The 19,680-nt window shown below is 36.6% G+C and overlaps 2 protein-coding genes across 2 annotated transcripts in view; one reads left to right on the top strand and one right to left on the bottom strand.

Moving 5' to 3' along the window:
* Positions 1-414: 414 nt before the first annotated feature.
* LOC5572627 (dnaJ homolog shv) lies at positions 415-8,403 on the bottom strand. Its single transcript, XM_001660442.2, has 4 exons — positions 8,013-8,403; positions 1,228-1,885; positions 960-1,170; positions 415-898 (listed from the first exon to the last, which is right to left on the bottom strand). The coding sequence occupies exons 1-4, from the start codon at positions 8,156-8,158 to the stop codon at positions 834-836; spliced, it is 1,080 nt and encodes a 359-aa protein (XP_001660492.2). The 5' UTR covers positions 8,159-8,403; the 3' UTR covers positions 415-833.
* A 4,730-nt stretch (positions 8,404-13,133) lies between these two features.
* Positions 13,134-19,680, top strand: part of LOC5577127 — a 74,222-nt gene continuing 67,675 nt past the window's right edge. The window contains exon 1 of the mRNA XM_021845992.1: positions 13,134-13,467. Coding sequence (XP_021701684.1) covers positions 13,441-13,467 — 27 coding nt within the window. The 5' untranslated portion in view covers positions 13,134-13,440. The remainder of the gene's footprint in view (positions 13,468-19,680) is intronic.

Here is a 19,680-nt window from a genome sequence, read left to right on the forward strand (position 1 = left end):
ATTTATTTAATAACCGTCAATTTATTAACCATTCGTCGGCCAGAACGTCTACCAAACGTATCCTGTGGCACTATCCTTTTCCATCAACATTCCATAACATGCCGTAACACCTATGAGAGGTCCTAGAGTTCTTTGCATCTTTCTTAAGCATGTGTTCAATAAATCATCCTTTCCCATTCACCAGCTTTCGCAATGACGTGGCCAGGACAGCTCTCGACTATTGGAGGATGCGTCAATCTTGTTTAAGAGTTAGAGGTGAATCCCAAATTTCTGACTTTGGTAACGGACGGGAAGAAGGCAACCCTCATACAATGGTCTAGGACGGTACCACCCACGAATTTGTGTGAAATGCTTAATGCTAATTGGTAGGTATTTCGAATATGTATATTTTGTTTCAATAAATAAATGTTAATGTTCAAATTTGATCATTTTGTAATTTAATTTATCAATTCGTTTACTCTACAGCACATATTTACACGAAAACTCTCGTACATCACAAATAAGCATCTAAACTCGTGAATAAATGAAATTCACGAAACTTACAATCGGGTCCACAAAAATGAACAAAAAATGGCTACTTCGAGTAGACTGGTTTATAGCATTCGGAATTTTTGTTTTTTTTTCTAAATGCTGCTATTGTGTAAGTTTGGGGAGCCCCCCAAGTAAAACAAAACAACATTGCCACAAAATGTCCCTTGTTTTTTTGGTTTATAAATTATAGAATAGAGTAGGGGATAGATTTTCTTTTACTAGGACGAACGCTTTGTTGCATTTAATGTCAATTTACTCTAATGCTTCTGAAGTCTTGTAGGTTGCGGCTTATGCGCGTAGAGTTACGAGAACCGATGCCCGTTGTACACCCGGTTGACGGAGGATTGATTTAGGAGATTTTTGATGTCTGAAAATTAAGGGGATGTAAATTAGGCTTTGGAAGAGTTATGGCAATAAAGTGAGCGTACCTTCTTTCTTAGTGTCGCTGAATTGTGTCTTGGGGAAGTCCACATCGAACGTAATGTACAAAGTGCCCCGCAGATTATTGTTCTCATAGTTAGGCATACCTTCGCCATTCTTGCGAAGTCTGGAACCGGGCGAAGTAATTTTCTCTCGCGTGATGGCCACTTTGTGACCATCCAGGTGTTCAATTTCCATGGTGAATCCAATCAACGCATCCTAAGCCAATGAAGTCAGTCAAGATTGAATTGTTTCTATAGTGGTGATATCACAAACCTGTAAGCTGATCGTAACGTTGGTGTACAGATCATCGCCTCGTCGTTCGAACCTCTGATGTGGCACCGTTTTGATCTTCAGAATCAAATCTCCTGGATCGCCATCGATGTGTGGCTCGCCCTCGCCAGAGAATTTGGTTTCCTGTCCATCTTGCATACCCTGTTCAATTTCGATCTCAATTGTGCGCTCTTCGTTGACCAGCTTCACATTCGGGCACTCGTCGCACACGGTTTGCTGCATCATCTGGAACCGGCCCGGGCCCAAATTCCGCGTGACCATCTCCTGCCGGCAGTTACACTTACGGGTGCCCTGCGCCGGTTTCATGACCGGCTTGTTGCGCGTTATCTCCACAAAGTTTCCATTGTACAGCTCTTCCAGCGTTACGTACAGATCCATCACGATGTTGGCGCCCTTTGGGGTTTCTCGCTGTTCTTGACCTCCGCCGAATCCGAACCCGAAATCGCCGAAGAAGTGCGCGAAAGGATCCGTGTTGTCCATCATGCCTTCCTTCTTGACGCACTCCTCGCCGCACCGATCGTACAGTTTGCGTTTGTCATCGTCGGACAGCACCTCGTAGGCGGCTCCGAGATCCTGGAACTTCTGGGACGCTTCGGGATCGTCCTGGTTCTTGTCGGGATGCAGCTCTTTGGCCAGTTTTCTGGGGATTATGGAAAAAATGTATGGTTAGACCTTAGAAGACTAGAACATTTTTATCTTTTTTGAAAGCTATAACTGAAAATAACGTTCGTAAAACTTATATAGATTTTCAACCCATCGAATGATTCATCAACTGAGCGTTGAGCAGAGTAGAGCAGAGAGCAGAGCAGAGCAGAGCAGGGCAGAGAGCAGAGCAGAACAGAGAGCAGATCAGATAGCAGAGCAGAGCAGAGAGCAAAGCAGAGCAGAGAGCAGAGCAGAGCAGAGAGCAAAGCAGAGCACAGAGCAGAGCAGATGTTTTAATTTTCACTTATACATTTTACATTACAAACTATAGCTTTCTAACTGACTACAGTCAACTCTTTATAAAAAAAATCCACAAGTAGAAACACCTAATAAAATGTTACGAAAAAAAAGGTTCCATTTGAGATTACTAAACTTTTTTTTAAATAAGTTTTTAAGTAAGCAACGCGCCTTAAATTTTTTTTAAAACAGTAGTTTGCTGCAGTTATTTTTTTCTTAAGGGGCAGTCCATTAATTTCGTAAGACAATTTTGGCGGTTTTTAGACCCCCCCTCCCCCCATGATAAGATTTTTTGTATGAAAATTGGAAGTACTTGTACAAAGTAAGTCGAATCAATTCGTAGCAGCTGTCAAATCAACATTTGTTATCATAAGTTAAGTCGCATAAGATCACAGGTTTGTTCGGTAGAAGATTTATACACTCGCATTGTATGTTATTATTCATCACATAATATATGCACGCATATCGCCTCTACTTTTGTACGTAGAAGGCCTTTTCGCGACATCTTATATGTGAAATTTTGCACATATAAAGCCTCCAGGTGATTTCGTTATACCGTTTTGTCTCAAATTCCAAACAGACTCATATTCCGAACACTCGGTTTTTGTATAGCGATTGTGTTGAAATGTTTCACTGAAATATGTCATCAAATTACAAGGAAATAGCAGTCAATTGCAATTCAATTTTAACATCTTCAAATCTAGTTTATACCTCGGGAGTAGTTATGATTTTCTTGTTTGAGACCAGTAGAACTAGCTCAGATGAATCTATTTACGAAATCTTTCATTTGAATACGATTTATTTGTGATGTTCGGAATTTGATTCAAGGTGTTCGGAATATGAGACAGAATGAACACTGTGTTCGGCATATGAATCAAAATGTTGTTCCATTATTTTACTTAAAAAGTATAGTTAACAAGTTGTTACAAACAATTTTATCGGCACACCCAACAGTTAACAGTTAGACTAAGCGGAATAATCAAAATTTTCACAAATATCTGTTTATTTATGCCTATCAGATGCTCATTCAAAAGTAATGCCACGATAGCACCTTTTAGTAGTCAAATACGCATCATTTTACTTTTTCTAATAAAAACGGATATTAATTAAATGAATACAAAACATTGGCCCCTTATTCCGTTGTTTGCCCGAAAAAAAAAACAAAGGTACAAAAAAAAGAAAACTAGCGATTTTCATCAAGTCTGCCTTAATTGTTGTTGGCAAGCTTGAAGATTAAAAAAAATTTGTCTCATATTTCGTGTGTAGTATCTGTGTCTCCCTCCAAGATCGGAAACATTTTTTTTTTCAATACATTTACTCGATGTTCACTATACACTGAGAACAATCCCCATCTAGTTAATATTTGCGGCACCTATAGATTTTTGCAATCAAGCTTTGCTCATAAATTCTAATACCGATGCAGATAGACCAAGTGAATCTGGAACCCTTTATTTTTAAATGCGATGCACATCCAAAATAAGGGTGGATTCAACATACTTTTATATTTTATGTGCGGCAACAAGTAATAAACAAATGGCTCACATGTTTTTATTTTGGTTCGATAATTAAAAAGCCAAAAGCAAGACAGTACACACTTAGAACAAAGTACCGACTTCGGTGATTCGTTTACCGAAATCTCAACAGCTGAGCGGTCGGTAATTGGTTCGGTAAACGAAAAAATTACCGAAACGTCTGTAAATTGGAGTAGAAGCGTCAGCTGTTAAATTTACAGACTAATCGGTAACATTTACCAAAAAAATGTGTGTATATTTTACCAAAAAAACTGTATTTGTATTGTGGAAATCATAAATTACCGATAGAATTGTAATTTTCAATTTTATTCCATATGATCATTTAGAATGAAAAACGCAAAAGTATCACAGTTATTATTTTATTATCGTATTTCTTTTAATGTCACTGATTGAAAATTCACTTATTCCGCCTCTCAGGTTGCATTGCCGCTCAGTCAGTTGCTTCTTGTTAACGATCCTGAAGCAATAAAAAATCCAGAACTAACATCCGCCCATCTGCTCTATTTGCTCGCCATCTGAAATATTTTGTTTTGTTTATGTATAAAAGGAAACTGATTTTATTTCTTTCCTACCTGACTACATGGCCGCTTTTATTTTGCACAATATTTTCTTTGTGAATTATGTAAAATCTCCATCAACACACAACTTATTACGGGGCAGATAAATTTGACTGGAACACAAAAGCTCGCAAGAGTAACATGGCGGACTTGACGTTTCTTGATGCCAGTTTACCGATCTCGTTAATGAACGGGTTCGTTTACCGAAAATCAGTTAATAATTTCACCGACTTTGGTAATTAAGCTGATTTACAGATTGATCGGTGAAATATTTCACCGTGTTCGTTAAACGTGTCAGAAATCGCTGACGTTTCGTATTTCGATTTACAGATGTCGGTAATCAGGCTAGGAAATACCGATTGATCTGTAAATTTTTTGATTACCGATTTATTCCGGTAATTTATTTTACCGAACACTGGCGGTCTGTTTAAGTGTGTAGACTCATCTTTTAAAACTGAATAATATAATAATCATTGAGTACATGTTTAGTTATGTCAAGTTTGATCTGGTTTCCTGCTGTTGATGGTACAGCGAACCGGGTAATGTTTGGGGAATCGGATTGTCTACCTTTGTCTCCAGGTTTGTAGTTTCCGGCTGTGTGTGTGTGTGTGATCCAACTAACCCCCACTGTCCGGCAGTGGTATTATGGAAAAAAAATTTCAGCAAAAATGTACATTTTTGCAAAAAGCTTCAGTCCGGGAGCTAGAAGGTGATAGCTCTATTGCAGATCCGGTGACCCATTTCAGAATGGCTGGAGAGACACGTCCATTCAGAAGTCACTTTCACTAACAACAAGCCCCGCATGTATGTATTACCGTTATCAAATGGATAACGATAATACATACACACTTCCTGTTTCAAAGATGTTTACTTTGAAACTGGCGCGTATTTGATGTTTAGGTACAAATAAATATATAATCAGAACAATCTCACCAAAATCCATCTAAGGCGGCGTTGTTAATCCAACCAGCAATCAATTTCCTTCTTCTTATTATTCTCATCTGGGTGGTACACGGAGACGGAATTCAACTCAATTTTGGGTTGTTTCAACGCAATTCCGTAGTTGAGCCCAATAACTCAATTTTGGCTAAATTTCCAAAGTCCCCACTAGGTAGTTTGGCTTTAATTCCATTAGAAAAATATACTCAATTTTGGGTTGATTTAACGCAAAATTGAGTTCATTCGACCCAAACATAAGAAAAGTTGCATTTACCCAAATTTGGCTTATTGGGCCAAAGTACCCCCATTGGGTAGATGCAGCTCTCTCTATTTTTGACAACATTCGTGTGGGTGAAAGAGAAAACCGAGAGATTTTGGGTTGAAACTATAATCGATATACTTAATTTTGGGTAAAGTAAACTCAAAAATTAGGTAAAAATATTTCTCCGTGTATCCAATTGCTTCTCCATGTGACGCATGCCATTTGTCATTGCTAGACCACATTGCGTGCATGTTTTATCACTATCATTTCTAATTCTTACTTTAAAATCTTTTGTATAACGTAACCACTTAGCATATTCACAAAAACATTTTTTATACTCTCGGAACCATTCGTCCGGGTGTCGTAGTAGCGTCGGCCGGAAAACAAGCGCAGCTCAAAAAAAAAAATATATATATATCACGTGGGCGCACAACTCTTATCAAAACCAATTAGAACCAGCCAAAGAATATCACACTAAACGCGTCTGAAAGTTTAATCACTGTTTAATATCGGCATTTTTCCAATATTCACTTCCGAATTGAAATCTGGATGGCGTAGCACCAGCCAATTCACCGGCAACATCGTGGAAAAAACGAGAGCACGAAAAAAACGCGTGGAGCAAAACAAAACACGACCGTTCGCGGGCAACGCCTACTGCGATCCACTTAATCTCCAGGTTTGTAGTTTCCGGCTGCCCCAATATACTTGTTTCTACACCAGTCATACTATATCCACGTCCTGATTATGAATGGATATTTCCGATTAAATATGTACATAGAACTTTTAGACAGTATTTACCTTCCGTTCATACTAACAGCCCATCATCGAACACTACGAACAGTTGTAAACATGTTTTTTTTTCTGTTGTTTGCAGTTACATGTTAAAAAGTATTATTACGAAATTACATTATAAATGCAATTCATTTGTATTAATGACCTTAGCACGTAAAAACGATATGACAAAACATTCAATTTTATTGTAACTTAATAACATTTAAATGCTGCACACATTTTATTTAGAACTAGTGGTCCCGGCAAACTTCGTCTTGCCATCAAGTAGGCTGTTGAAAACCGCTATGAATCGTCCCATACAAAATGACAGTTCCATTCAGTCCCGTTTTTCCTACTTTCCCGGTGAACATCTTGGAACTTTTATACACACAAACACATCGGAACCCTTTACAAACAAAATGGAGAAAGAATCATCAAAATCCGTTGCCCCGTCCGTGAGCCATTTCGTGACATACAAACACCATTCCATTTTTATTTATATAGATGCCGAGTCTCTGCTAATTTTAACCGAGATTTGCACAGCCGAGAAGTCGGCAAACAAATTTCCTGGGATCTCATAAAATAAAAGCCCAGAATCAGTAAATCGAGCTTCGTTGCTAAGTAACTGAACAATTTGTTAGCTGAGTCTCGGTTCAAATTGCACAGCCGAGCTGGTGTATGAAATCTAAGTGTGAACATAAAATACAGTTTGAGGCCCTTGAAACCATTTTAGCTGTTTTCCGCACATAAAAAATAATTAAGATTTCATCTCAGTGTATAAAGTATTCAAATACCGCATCATTTTACTTTTCCCAATAAGAACAAAAATGAAATGCATACACACTTAGCTCAAATCACCGAAGTCGGTAATTCATTTACCGAAATCTCAGCAGCTGAATAGTCGGTAATCAGTTCGGTAAACGAACCAATTACTGAAATTTCGCTATTTTAATTTTTGAGCGTAGGTATCAAAACTACCGAATGTTCGGTAATTTCTCACTGAAAAAATGTAATTCATGACGTCGTTGTACTTGTAATTTTATATTTAATTGTATGGCTTTAAGGGGGCAGGATCCGTCATTGATTTCGGAATTTTCAAAAGCAGTTTTGTCATTCAAAATCAAGAAAATTCTCAGGAAAATGTGTTCACTGTATGTAAAGTGCACGGTCATGACCATACGTCCCGGATTATCCGGGACAGAACAATTTTTAACTTGACAGTACAGGGTCCATACTTTTTATTTCAATCAACTTAGTATACAGAACATGTTTCAGATGTAATATGAATGTAAATTGCACATACTTTATAGGCAGCGCTTTATTGGGGATTAGATCTGACAAGCGTCCCGGATTTTTTCCGGGACACATCTGGTCACATTAACTGTATGCTATTCTCCAACTGAAACACAGTGAACACATTTTCATCGAATAATTTTCAGTTTTGAACAGAAAAACTGCTTTCGAAGTTTCGATGATGACGATGATTACGATGACGGAGCGTTGAACGTTAACAACATCTCAGAAAACAGATCTGAAAAACCATGAAAAATGATCATTTTTATCCGATAACACGAATGTATTATCAAACCAAACGTATCGACCACCCTATCTATATATGCTTTGTATCTGATGAACCTGACACAGACATTGCAACCACCCCTTTTCCACCAATCCACTTCATACCTCCTCCACCATTAAAATACGCCCGATCAACTTCAACCCGGATAATCAATCGTCCCGACTCTGTCCCAATAAATCACTCACCTGTAAGCTTTCTTGATTTCGTTCTTGCCTGCCGTCTTCCGGATGCCCAGAATTTTGTAGAAATCCCTACCCGCGGCGACTTGCTGGATCAGCAGAATCAGCGCTACGTGAAGCAGAACGATACCCCGCACCCCGAACGATTTCATCTTTGTGTGTGAAGTGGAATGAAAATAATTTACGATCGAAAAAAATCCGTATTTTCTACCGGTTTTACTTGGAAACTAAACTAACAACGTTTTGCGAAAAGATTCATCTAAATTTTGCACTATTAGGCGACAAATATGACTAATAAAACGATCCCGAATTGTCGCGACAAAGTTTACGACCACGACTACGAACTGCTAATGTTTCGTGTACCGTAATCGTGGAGAAACCTGTCATCAAAATTTTTCCTCAACATTTGACAGTCGGCTCCCGTGAAACCGTGACAAGAGTGTGTGTATCTGGCGTGCTCTCCGCTGATTGGTCGGTTCGGGTGACGTTTACTGTGATTTGTTTTGACGGAATTGCCAACGTGAAGACGCGAAACCGTGCTGCCATGGTGGGAAGGAACGCAAAGGGTTGTTTAAATGGGCAGTTACCCTAGCAGTCCAGGCTACATTTGTCATAATTTTGGAAGTAATTTTGTGCTCACTCTCTCCAAAAAAAAAAGTTACACAAAATTTTTCAGCTCTCAAGTTTAGTTCAGAGTAATGAAATTCCTTAAAGCTCGTATTGACTCAAAAAAGTTTCACAAAACATGCTTCCACATGAAAAAGAATTGGCGGACGCTTTGAAAGCCAGACACTATGATTATTTTAACATTTTCAATAATATAAACTTAAATATTCCAATGATTTTAGAGTACAAAACTATTCTTCAATTTTAATTGTATATTATTGATGCTAAAACCAAATGCGTATTGATTCTCTGCATATTTAAATCCTTGTTTGATTGCATATTAAGTTACCATTGAAGAAAAAATCGATTAATTTTAATTGAAAACAGTGTTATTGTGCTAGTTGGAATACGTTAGAAATGAAGAGTAAACTATTGTGTCTCATTGCTGTGAAAAGGACATATCCGACAAATTCAGTATTAATTGTTATTTGTGATAAAATTTCGGTGTCCGTATTAAGAAGCTAACTATTTGACTTATTAGAATGCCGGACACACACACTTTAACTGAAAATGTAGCTTAATCCAGATCATTTAGAGCTTCTGTATCTAGAAAACCATTGAACTGTTATTTCGGAATATTTGAGAAGAATGTTGGTACATTCGTTTCTAGTGAGTTAAATCAGGAGTATTACCAAGAATCAAATTATAAGCGGTTCAATGCATGGCGAATCCTGACGATAGCCCAAGGTGAGTGACACCATTCTAGACTCGAGACATTTGTGATTACGTATATTAAACTGTGTTTTTTTCTAGACTCGAGACATTTGCGATTACGTATATTGAACTGTTCAAAATCATGAGATTGGCGATGCGAGTTGCATTTTATACAAAATGTGCAAATACGTCTTTAAAAAGAAGTAACCGGAATTCAAAGTAACCTAATTATCGTGGCAGGATTTCGAAGCAAAACACAACACTTGTTTTTTGCATATTCCAACCTTTTTTGCATAATTATTCGCAATTGTAATGTTTTTGGCTGCATCACAGCAAGCTCACAGACAAACATACGTAAAATTTAAAACAAATCTTATTAAAATTCTTCGTCCAGTTTACATCATCATCATCTGATGAACATGTTGCACGAAATATGCCAAAAATTCGTCAAGGAATTTCATTAGAAACAATCATTCAAAATTTTCCACCAGATTTTTATCCTAAAACTGATCTAGTAATTCCTGCGAAAATTTTGTGTCGTTTGATGGAATAACAGGAATTTTTCAAAAATTTCATCCTGAAATTGCACTTTTTGTTTTTTTTTTATTATTATGTATTATTATTTCTTCCAATAATTTATCCTTTGATGGAACTTCTCAGAGACGATAAACAAATATCTTTCAAACTTCCTGCTGGGGGTTCAAAAGAGCTTCTCTATGGATTCCTCCAAGAAAACAAATTCCTAAAATAAAAAATCTTAGTGCCATTTTCGACTAGTTCAATCAGAGATTCATAGTGGATTACTTACACCAACTTAGGTAGATTCTCTTAATAATCCAGATGAATTCATGGTAAATTCCTGGCTGATATTTGGAGGTCGTTATTTATTTCTCAATTTATTTCTAGTAACCACTTTTGCTTTCAAGAATATACGTTTGGAAAAAAAATGGTATTTTACACTATGACTACCTATTGTTCGGAAAAAAATCCTCTATTTTCATAAACTACTCTAGTAGGGTGCAGAGCTACTTAAGCACTTCCATAATTTACTTGGTATGGAGGGGTATTTATCGACCGAATTATCTGAAACTTTGCAATACGAACCACTTCAATACGACGCATATTATGACCAAATATGAGCTCAGCAGCTTCAAAAACTCTCACTGTTAAAGTGAATCAAAAGTGCCAATAATAGGATCCGGCTCCCTAGATGCATGCAGAGCGCTTGAGGAATTTTAGGAGGCATCGCAACGCTGAAAAGGTTGGAAACTACTGGGATAGTATAATCACAAGCAAACAGGCGTAACACTGACGAAATTTCCATCGACCAATCATTTAACGATCGATTCAAATGCGCTATGCCACAAACCCCACACCAGAGGTGCGCGCATAGTTTTTCTTTTAGTTTATTTAGATTTGTTTAGATGACCGCGTTAAACGCCCAAATGTAGGCAATTGCTAAACGAATTTCATAATTTGTAGGGTAACGGTCGGAAGTAATTTTAGTTTTTTGTTCCAATTAATTAATTTCACAGCGTAACCAAGTCAAAGAACATGCCAAAATGTAGAGAAAAACTTCTTCCACGAGATAAAAATGCCCATTCAATCATGTAGGATAAAAAAATCGTCGAAAATAATTGAATTGTGAAGCACTGTTTTTCATTATTTTGGACACAACAATACATTTTGGACCCTCAAAGTATATATTTTGGACCCCCGGCATTTTTTATCGTTTGGCGACAAAATCCACGACACTGGTTGTATAATATGCTTGCCCATAGTCTAATCAATCGATTAACAATGGAAAAGCGAGGAAATTCTACGCTTTTAGTTCAGAAATTTTAAAAATGTTTTTGTTTACATTTGAAAAATTTCTGACGGCTTCAATTTCTGTGTGTAACGTGTTGTAACGGTTGCACGGATGAACCGAATAAATTAAATTAATTTCAGATAAAATAAACACATTTTCTATGTACAAACGGTTGTTGCAAGTGCGGAATAGTCCTATCTTTCCAAATGGCATGCAAATTGAGTTGGTCTTTCGATTTAAACTGGGAAATTTGCAGGAAAATGCCCCTGGGGGTCCAAAATATATAGGGGTCCAAAATATATTGGTTACCCTATCAGAAATGCGATTATGATGGTACAATCAGATTCTGGGATATATTTGAAGCAACCACACGAACTTTCAGGCTGTCACTATGTTTAAATACTTGCTTAGAACCATAACTTTATGAATGTCTGTAATCACAATTCCGGCAATGAGTTAGGAATTTTACATTTTTTTTCAAAGAAATACAAAAAAAACTTCACTACGCACAATTTGACATTACCTAAGACAAAAAACATTCATTGATACATTGATGTTGGTGCTTTATCTTTGAGAAATTTAATCGCGTACATCGGTGATCAATTTCTTCGCCCTACCGCTCAATTTCACTCAGATATACGGTAAACAATAAGAGATTTAAATTAAGCGCATAAAAAAAGTTCAATATGTTCCTAGAGCACTAAAAGCCAAAAAGAAAACTAATGACAAATTGAGACTAAGTGCTTAAAAATAATACCTAAAAACGTCAACTGATAAATAAAAATAGGCACTAAAAATCAAAAATTGCCACAATAAGCTGTGAAAATTATAGTAATTAATTTAAGATTTTAAGTGCTATCTTTGATTTCTTCGTTGGAAAATTTCTAATATTCTAGAGCTTATTTTCAGTTTCTTCTTGGAAAATGTTTAATTGAAAGGGTTAGAAGCAAAGGGGTGTAAGTGACAAATATCTGCTTTTGAGAAAATAGTTCAAGTTGTGGGCTGCGTAGCAGTGCGGTTAGCGGCGTCAGTCGTTTAGGCGTATTGTGCTACGAAGTGTGGGTTCGATTCCCGCTCCAGTCGGGGAAAACTTTTCGTCAAACGAAGAATCTTCCCTTATCCACCAGTCGTTCCCGTTTGTCCATTGTCTAATGTAAGTTATGTTCAGTCTGTGCAGCCTATGGCTGAAGACGATGTGAAATTGTCTTTTGAGGTTTTCTCAGCAATTTCTCATTTCAAACAAATTGCATAGAAACAAAAAATAACAGGCCCATCTTGGAAAGCATGTAAACAGTAGAATATTTCAGTATACATAACTCAAAAATGACTAAAATGTCACATAACACTCCTTTGCATTTTGGCTTCTCAATTCTTAAATATTGATTTTAGATTTTTATTGATATATTGTGTTATTAGTTCTGCAAAAAATATATTTTAAATTGCTAATTTAGTTGGGTAGTTGTCGCGACAAACTTCGTCTTGTCATGAAGTAGGCTGTTGCAAAACGTCATGTATAAATGGCACATTAGTTTTCTCCAGATTGCCAGATTATTTCGCAGACCTTTTCCGTAGCGCGAACGCGTCGCATCCCTTGTCTAGTACAACAGTGAAAAGCTTACGACAATCCGTTGATCAGTTCTCAAACCATTTCGTGATATACTAACACCACTCCATTTTTATTTATTTAGAAGATTAAATATTACTTATTTTAAATTATTTAACTGACTGTATTTAAAAAAAAACTATTGATAGATACCATTGTCCCAGGGAATGACAATATGTTTCCCTTTTTCATACAAGCTTACCCCACGCTAGTGTCCATAACTGTAGACTCAAACTAGCTCGCCTATCCTATTTCAGCACTTCCATCCGCTGAACAGCAAGGATAATTTTCTACGTCTCCATGTTTGTATTGCGTAGTATCCTCGTTGTTGGTCCTTGCGCCACCACTACAGCCATTCTCAAACCCTCTGTGTACAACACATATCGGCAGCCGAGAGGATCCACTGCCAGTAACGTTCGTGCCGATGATGTACTCTGTCGTGTGTCGTAAAGGTAGCAAACATTCAGGCGCTGCATAGTGGAACCCCATCCATTTTTTTCTTATTGGATTTTACAAGTGGACCAGCTAACCCAGGGAGAAAAATCCCTGCAATCCGGAAGTACAAAATATCCGAAATACCGAAAGTTGTGCCAGTTGTATGATATTCCAAGGATAGTTCCTGCGTGTGGATTTGCTGATTCCGAAAGAAAAGCGGATTAAATTTTCTTCACACCCCCATCATATATGAAAGAGGATTATGAATGTGGACTAAATCAATTAATATCGAGGTAAATACCAGGGTCCAAGTGGGGGTGGGGATAGTTGAAAAAGTGATACAGAATGGGTACAAAGTGTACCGAGGAAGGACACTTAAAGGTGGTGATATCATATATACAGACATCTATAGGCTCGTCTCTCCTTGAGAGATATCGACCTCCTCGTACGAACGTGAATATTTCACTCACCTTTTTACATTGTTTTCTTCCTACGATTTCCACAACCCACCCTAAAGCCATGCGTGCACCCCCTGATGCTAAGAACACCTCCCAAATAACTAACTAACTAGCGTGCTGATGCTGATTATATCTATATTCATGAAGACATTTCTGACCTGGGAAATCTTTTCGCAATTAATCATTAGCTCTTACAGGTAGTTTTCATTTCGGAAGTAACAGTTTACTGCGGTTAACCTGTGGAGTACCTATCAACCCCATTCGATGTTTGATGAAAAAGTTTTCAATTTGTTGATTTGCTACTCTGGCTTGCAGTATAGGCTTATGAATGCAGGCTACAATGTATTCTGCCAACGGGATGGCACCGGGCCAGAAACATCCATTTACTATTTAATTCTTGTGCCAAAGCCGGGTTTTGCAGTGCGGCGACGGAACAACCAATCCATCCCTTTGCCAGGGATTCCTAACCAGAATGTGCGACCCATTTGTCGATTAATAAATTGACCACAACGCAATATAAGTCCCTTCTAAACAGTTTTGTTGAATGTCAAAATTTTAGAAAAATCAAAAGATTTTAGCACTTTTTCCTGTGGAATGCGGCATCAGTTGGGGTATCAGTCCTATTGTGGAGGATCTATGCATGGTGTTGAAACCTAAATCATGTTTCAGTGTCCTAAACCTAAATATTGTTGCATTTTACAATGTAAGTGTTGAAACTATCTGTTATCTGGAGAATAGTGAATTAAAACAGTTAATCTTGTCAAACTTACATTTTTAACACAAATTTTATGTTCTTCTTTTGTCCTATTATTGTGATATTTCGTCCTAATTTTGCGGTACATCAAAACATATGTATTTTATTAAATTTAATATACATTGAATACTAAACAATGTTCGAACATTGAAATTATGCTCCCTCCATGTCACTGCATGGTACTGTCAGTTTGTGTGACAATGTACATATCTATAAAGAAAACTTATTGATTACCGTAATCCGGGGGCAAATTGATCACTATTTAACAACTTTTTGTCATGTTGTCCTTTGAAATTCAAATATTGTCAAATTTATATCGTTAAAATCAGTACTTCATTGATCTCTATCAGTTTATGTTATCATTTTTTTTTTCTGAAATACAATTTAACATTTCATAAAATTAGTCCGAATTTTAAAAAATTGAAGATGACACATTGGGGCGAAATTGATCACTACAGTGGGATTCCGTTTTTGGCAACAAAGTCGAAATTTTCAGTTGCCAAAAACGGAACCGTGCCAAAATCGGAACCCATATTTTAAATTTTATTTTTAACTATTGGTATGGAAAACACCATTAGAATGTTATTACATGATCCTTATGGAATCATATGGCATGGAGACTTCGGAACGGTTCACTTCAAAGCAGTTTTCCGTAGGTTTGTACTATGCTTTGAATATATAGCTCCGTAATGTTAATTGTGCCAAACGTTTTACATACTTTTTACGCCTCTTCAATAATCTTTAGGAAGCTTTATGTACACTATTAGTATAAGTGGGCCTCGTAAAATCAATAATCGCATAAGTGACCTTTATTCAACAACTCGACATTTTCTTAAAACTGTGTAAGAATACGAGAAAAAAATGTATTACTGTGTTCTTACAAAGACGAATTTACAAAACAAAAGCGCTGAGTATTGCAAAACAGCATATATTTTTTAATTTTATGAACATTAAAAATCAGTGTAACTTTTAAACTTTAGCGAAAAATTTAACGAAACTCAGTAAGCTTAGAATTGTTCCTTTAATCTTAGTTTTTCGATAAAGTAAAGCATCTCATAAAGGGCAAACATAAACAAACTTAAACATAAGGTGATCCATAAATGCGGTTTGTAATTTTGTAGAATATAATTTTTACTTGAAAAGAGTTATAATTGAGCTTGATATGTATATGTTTAACATTTACCTTATGAGATCAACAGAAATTTACAGGATCCCGCTATGAACACTCAAGATAGGAATCTTCAGGTGCACATAAGGAATCTACAGGAAAACGCTAGAGTTCGGAAGCATCTTGCTAGGAATTCGTAGGATCTCGCCTAGATTTCTCAGGATCCCGCTAAGGATTTTGCTAGGAATAAGCATTTATGGATTCCGCTGCAATATTGCTGAAAATTCTCAAGCCTCCGATGAAAATTTTCAATTTTTTTTTATTTTTGGGCTACCACTAGCACTCCTCAAATTCCTCTAGAAACCTTTTCAAAATCACTAAGATTTCACCAGAAATACTCAAAATATCACTAGGAATCCACATTATCCCGCTATAAAATTAGAGGACGCCCTAGCAACCTTGAGAGCTCATTAGGAATCTCCAGATTCTGGAAAAAAAACCCAATCACAATTAATTAAGTATACATTCTCAGGATCCCGCCAGAAACCCTCAGAGTCCACTATAAATCTGCACATATCCTTAATAATCCGTGGAAACTTGAAGTCCATTAAGAACCGAGAATCCCCAAAGGATTCTCATAGACCCAGCTCGTAAGGAACATTTTGATTATATTCAAACTTGTATCCTTGATTAAAAATCTTGTTTAACATTATGGATCGTCTCTTAACAAATCTAGCATCTTACAGAATCTCTAACAAAGAAGGAACGCAGCTATAAATAGTTGACGCAGAGAGATCAATATACCTACCAATACCACATACAAAAAGCTAAAGCACTGTCAATCGTTTTTATCGCACGCTTCAATAATATTATTGAGAAAAAAGTGTAGTTAGGACTGTATTCGTATTTGTCATTTAATTCTTGAAAAAATAATGAAGAATGTAGTAAAATATGCATTCTTTTCAAGGATTATATATTGACACTTCTGCAATTCTCTAGAATAACGCAATTTATTTGATGAATTTCCTTAGAAGTTATGATATACGACATTTTGCTGTATTTATATCTATTACTGCGGTATGTTTTTACATACGCAATATATATAAATCCATAATAAAAACAATGAGCCTGAAAGTTAAGACGAAATTTATGATTGTAACTCTGTGTGAGTCATAGAATTTTTGTTCCTCTTATGTCGGTGCTTGTGCTCAAACAAGTTCTGCCCATAACTGCATATTTGTAACAATCGACAAAAGTAAGCATTGAGTAAATGGAATACTAAGTGTGCATTTTATGGCAGTATGGGAGGAAACTAAAATTTCTAAAAATTACCAGGAACTAAAAAGTGCTTATTTGAGGCTGATATTTTGTACAGTTCATATCGCATACTAGGTGAATAGTCAGAAAATAATTATGATAGAAATTTCATTGCTATTACATTACGAGGCTCATTTATAATCTCAATGTGACTGTTATGCGGTTATAATTACCAATGTGACAAAACAACTTTGTATTTTTTCGAATTTTCTAGAACAAACTCACAGATTTCAGTAAGTTGAACGAAAGTATTTATCATTTGATGGCTCTCCATGGTATTAACTCCAATTTGTCGAATGTGACTGTTATGCAGTTATGGGCAGAACTGTTCCAAGCAAACTTTTCTTCATAAAGAAAAGTGTTTTTAGAGTATCGCCTACTGGCAGACTCAAGTGGGCTGGTTACTCTGTATTAATGCCTTAGAAAAAAAAATTGGTCTCCAGTTGCGATACTAGTGGAGATTATTGCCCTTATGAAACGTTGCGAATGCATGACCAATGACCATCCCGAAGTAAATAAGCGCGTACGGGAGCCCTTAGTAGTTGATGAGATTTGGGGGAATATCGACGAAAATGGAGCTCTAGAATGTAATCGGTGTGGAGATGACCTGTTATTCAAGTGATTAAACCAATAGACACGAAAATATTTACAAAAATTTAAAAATTTTAATGATATTCAAAAATGTTGCCAAAAACGGATCCATTTTGTTGCCAAAATCGGGGGGTGCCAAAAATGGAGCATGCCAAAAACGGAGCATGCCAAAAACGGAATCCCACTGTATATAAAAAAGCATATTTTAGAATGTAAAATTTCCCTATCTACTAAATTTGAGTCTCCTGAATCTGAAAATAACGTCAAAATTCTTACAACTCGTGTATATTGTCATTTTATTGCAAAATTAAACTTTGTAAATCTGCATAATACGCCTAAATGCATGCAATTTCCTTTGAAATAAGCAAGTTATTCAACAATAAACGGTTCTGTGAGCAAAAAACTATTCTTGTAATACTCTGCGATTTCGAAAATAAGTTCGGCAGTTCACACTGAAGCTTACACAACATTTTTAAAACCCAAAGTTTTTATACAGGCTCAGCACCAGCGGATTGTTTAGTATCGACATTTCCAACAGTATTGCTAACACCTTCAAAAACTGTGAATATTTTTATGAAAAACTGACCTTAATTAAAATGAAATATTTTAAAATCATCATTAGACATTTATAAACTAGAAAACATGGATGTCTGTGATGCCAAAGAAGTTTTAAGCATCCTTGAACGGAAATGCTATTTGGTACCGACCTGATCAAATTCACCCCAGTGATCAATTTGCCCCCGGTTTACGGTACATTATGTCACGATTTGAAAATAAATCAACAGAATCATAAGATTTTTGCCGGTTTCGTCTTCTTTTTCGTCGTAGTTTCGCAATGATAATATAAATAGACTAATGTTTTCCATCTGAGAGGACTAGTCGCTTTTTACGGAGCTAATTTGTTGACTTAAGGCTAAGTAGCCCGTCATTCGTTTTGGCCACAATGATTACTTTTCAGCTTGCATTTCAAAGTGATAAAACTCAGTATTGATAGTTTATTTTGACTTGAAAAAGTATCACTGTACGCGCTAACATGCATAAAGTATTCTGATACTTTTTCAGCTGTGCCAGTGCAAAACCAACTGATTTTCTTTGATTCGAAATCGTGAGATGAATTAGCAACAATCATCAACGACGCGTACAAATTTCAATGATGGCCTACTTCGCCTTAATTATACCCTACATGCGTACCGATTTTCACTCATAGGAGATCTTAGTGTGCCGTGCTTCATACCGGACGCGAAAATGTAATTTAGACAGCATTTTTTTGTAAGCATTAATCCGATGACCTTGGAGGGATCGGTTCTGATTTTTCTGAGCAAAATGTCACATCCGTCGAAAGCGCTATCATTCCTTTTTTCACGGGAAACCATATGGTTCATACTGTAAATAAAGCATTGTCCCTCTCTTTTACTTGCCGGCATTCAAAATATTAAATTTAAAACAATTAAACATCGAATGCTCTGGGTCCAGAGTTGGGAAAAGTTCTGAAATTCACACTACAGTAGGCAAGCGCAGCAAATCACAGTCAGCGGAGCCAGTGAAACTCACGCCTATGGATCAATGCACGAGTTCACTAATTTGACGTTTGAGCGGTGCCGAATTCACTCGTTGTCATGGTCACGTAAATAACACGGCACCGCTCAAACGTCAGATAGTGAACTCGTGCATCGGTCCATTGCTGCTGTAGGCAAAATGCCTTGAAAATAGCAAAACACATGTTGCTAAGGGCAACCCAAAACTACTGTAGAAAAATGTTCTATTTCCCGCTGCATTTCCCGCATTTACAGCCTTCAATGACACTACTGATTTAGAAAATTCATGTACCCAACATAGGCTACTTGATGAGATTCACAATTTTAAACCTAGGACAGGACGTGCCAGCTCAAACAAGACTGCCCCGTTATTTTTCAGTCGATAACCTTGACGATACAAAAGCCAGTGCTACCAGTATCTCTTTAAAGCAAATCTTTTGAACAAATTCACTGCTGTTTCTTGCACATTTCATTCATTCAGTGCAATATAGGATGCTTGCTTATTTTTCTATTTTGTTATTTTTAGAGAAAAATGACAAAATTTCAGTTATATTGCTTTCAATTAAGTATTTTTTATTCATTTTAGCATTGTTGGAGCACATGCGGTATACTTAAAGTCGATAATAAATGGATTTGAAACAAAAAGATTTTACGAAAATAATTCAAACTTTTGATAAAAACTCTTATTTATGAACTAGCAACACGGCCAGGCTAGCAACAAAGTGCCCTGTTGCAATTCAACT

Source organism: Aedes aegypti, chromosome 2 (genome assembly GCF_002204515.2).
Source record: "Aedes aegypti strain LVP_AGWG chromosome 2, AaegL5.0 Primary Assembly, whole genome shotgun sequence".
NCBI classification, from domain to species: domain Eukaryota; kingdom Metazoa; phylum Arthropoda; class Insecta; order Diptera; family Culicidae; genus Aedes; species Aedes aegypti.

What these genes read in the sequence shown, in the direction of transcription:
- LOC5572627 (XM_001660442.2), bottom strand. Translation starts at nt 8,158, where the DNA reads ATGAAATCGTTCGGGGTGCGGGGTATCGTTCTGCTTCACGTAGCGCTG. An exon ending in GAAATCAAGAAAGCTTACAG is followed by an intron (nt 1,886 to 8,012) that starts GTGAGTGATTTA and finishes CATAATCCCCAG; the next exon opens with AAAACTGGCCAAAGAGCTGC. An exon ending in ACGTTACGATCAGCTTACAG is followed by an intron (nt 1,171 to 1,227) that starts GTTTGTGATATC and finishes TCATTGGCTTAG; the next exon opens with GATGCGTTGATTGGATTCAC.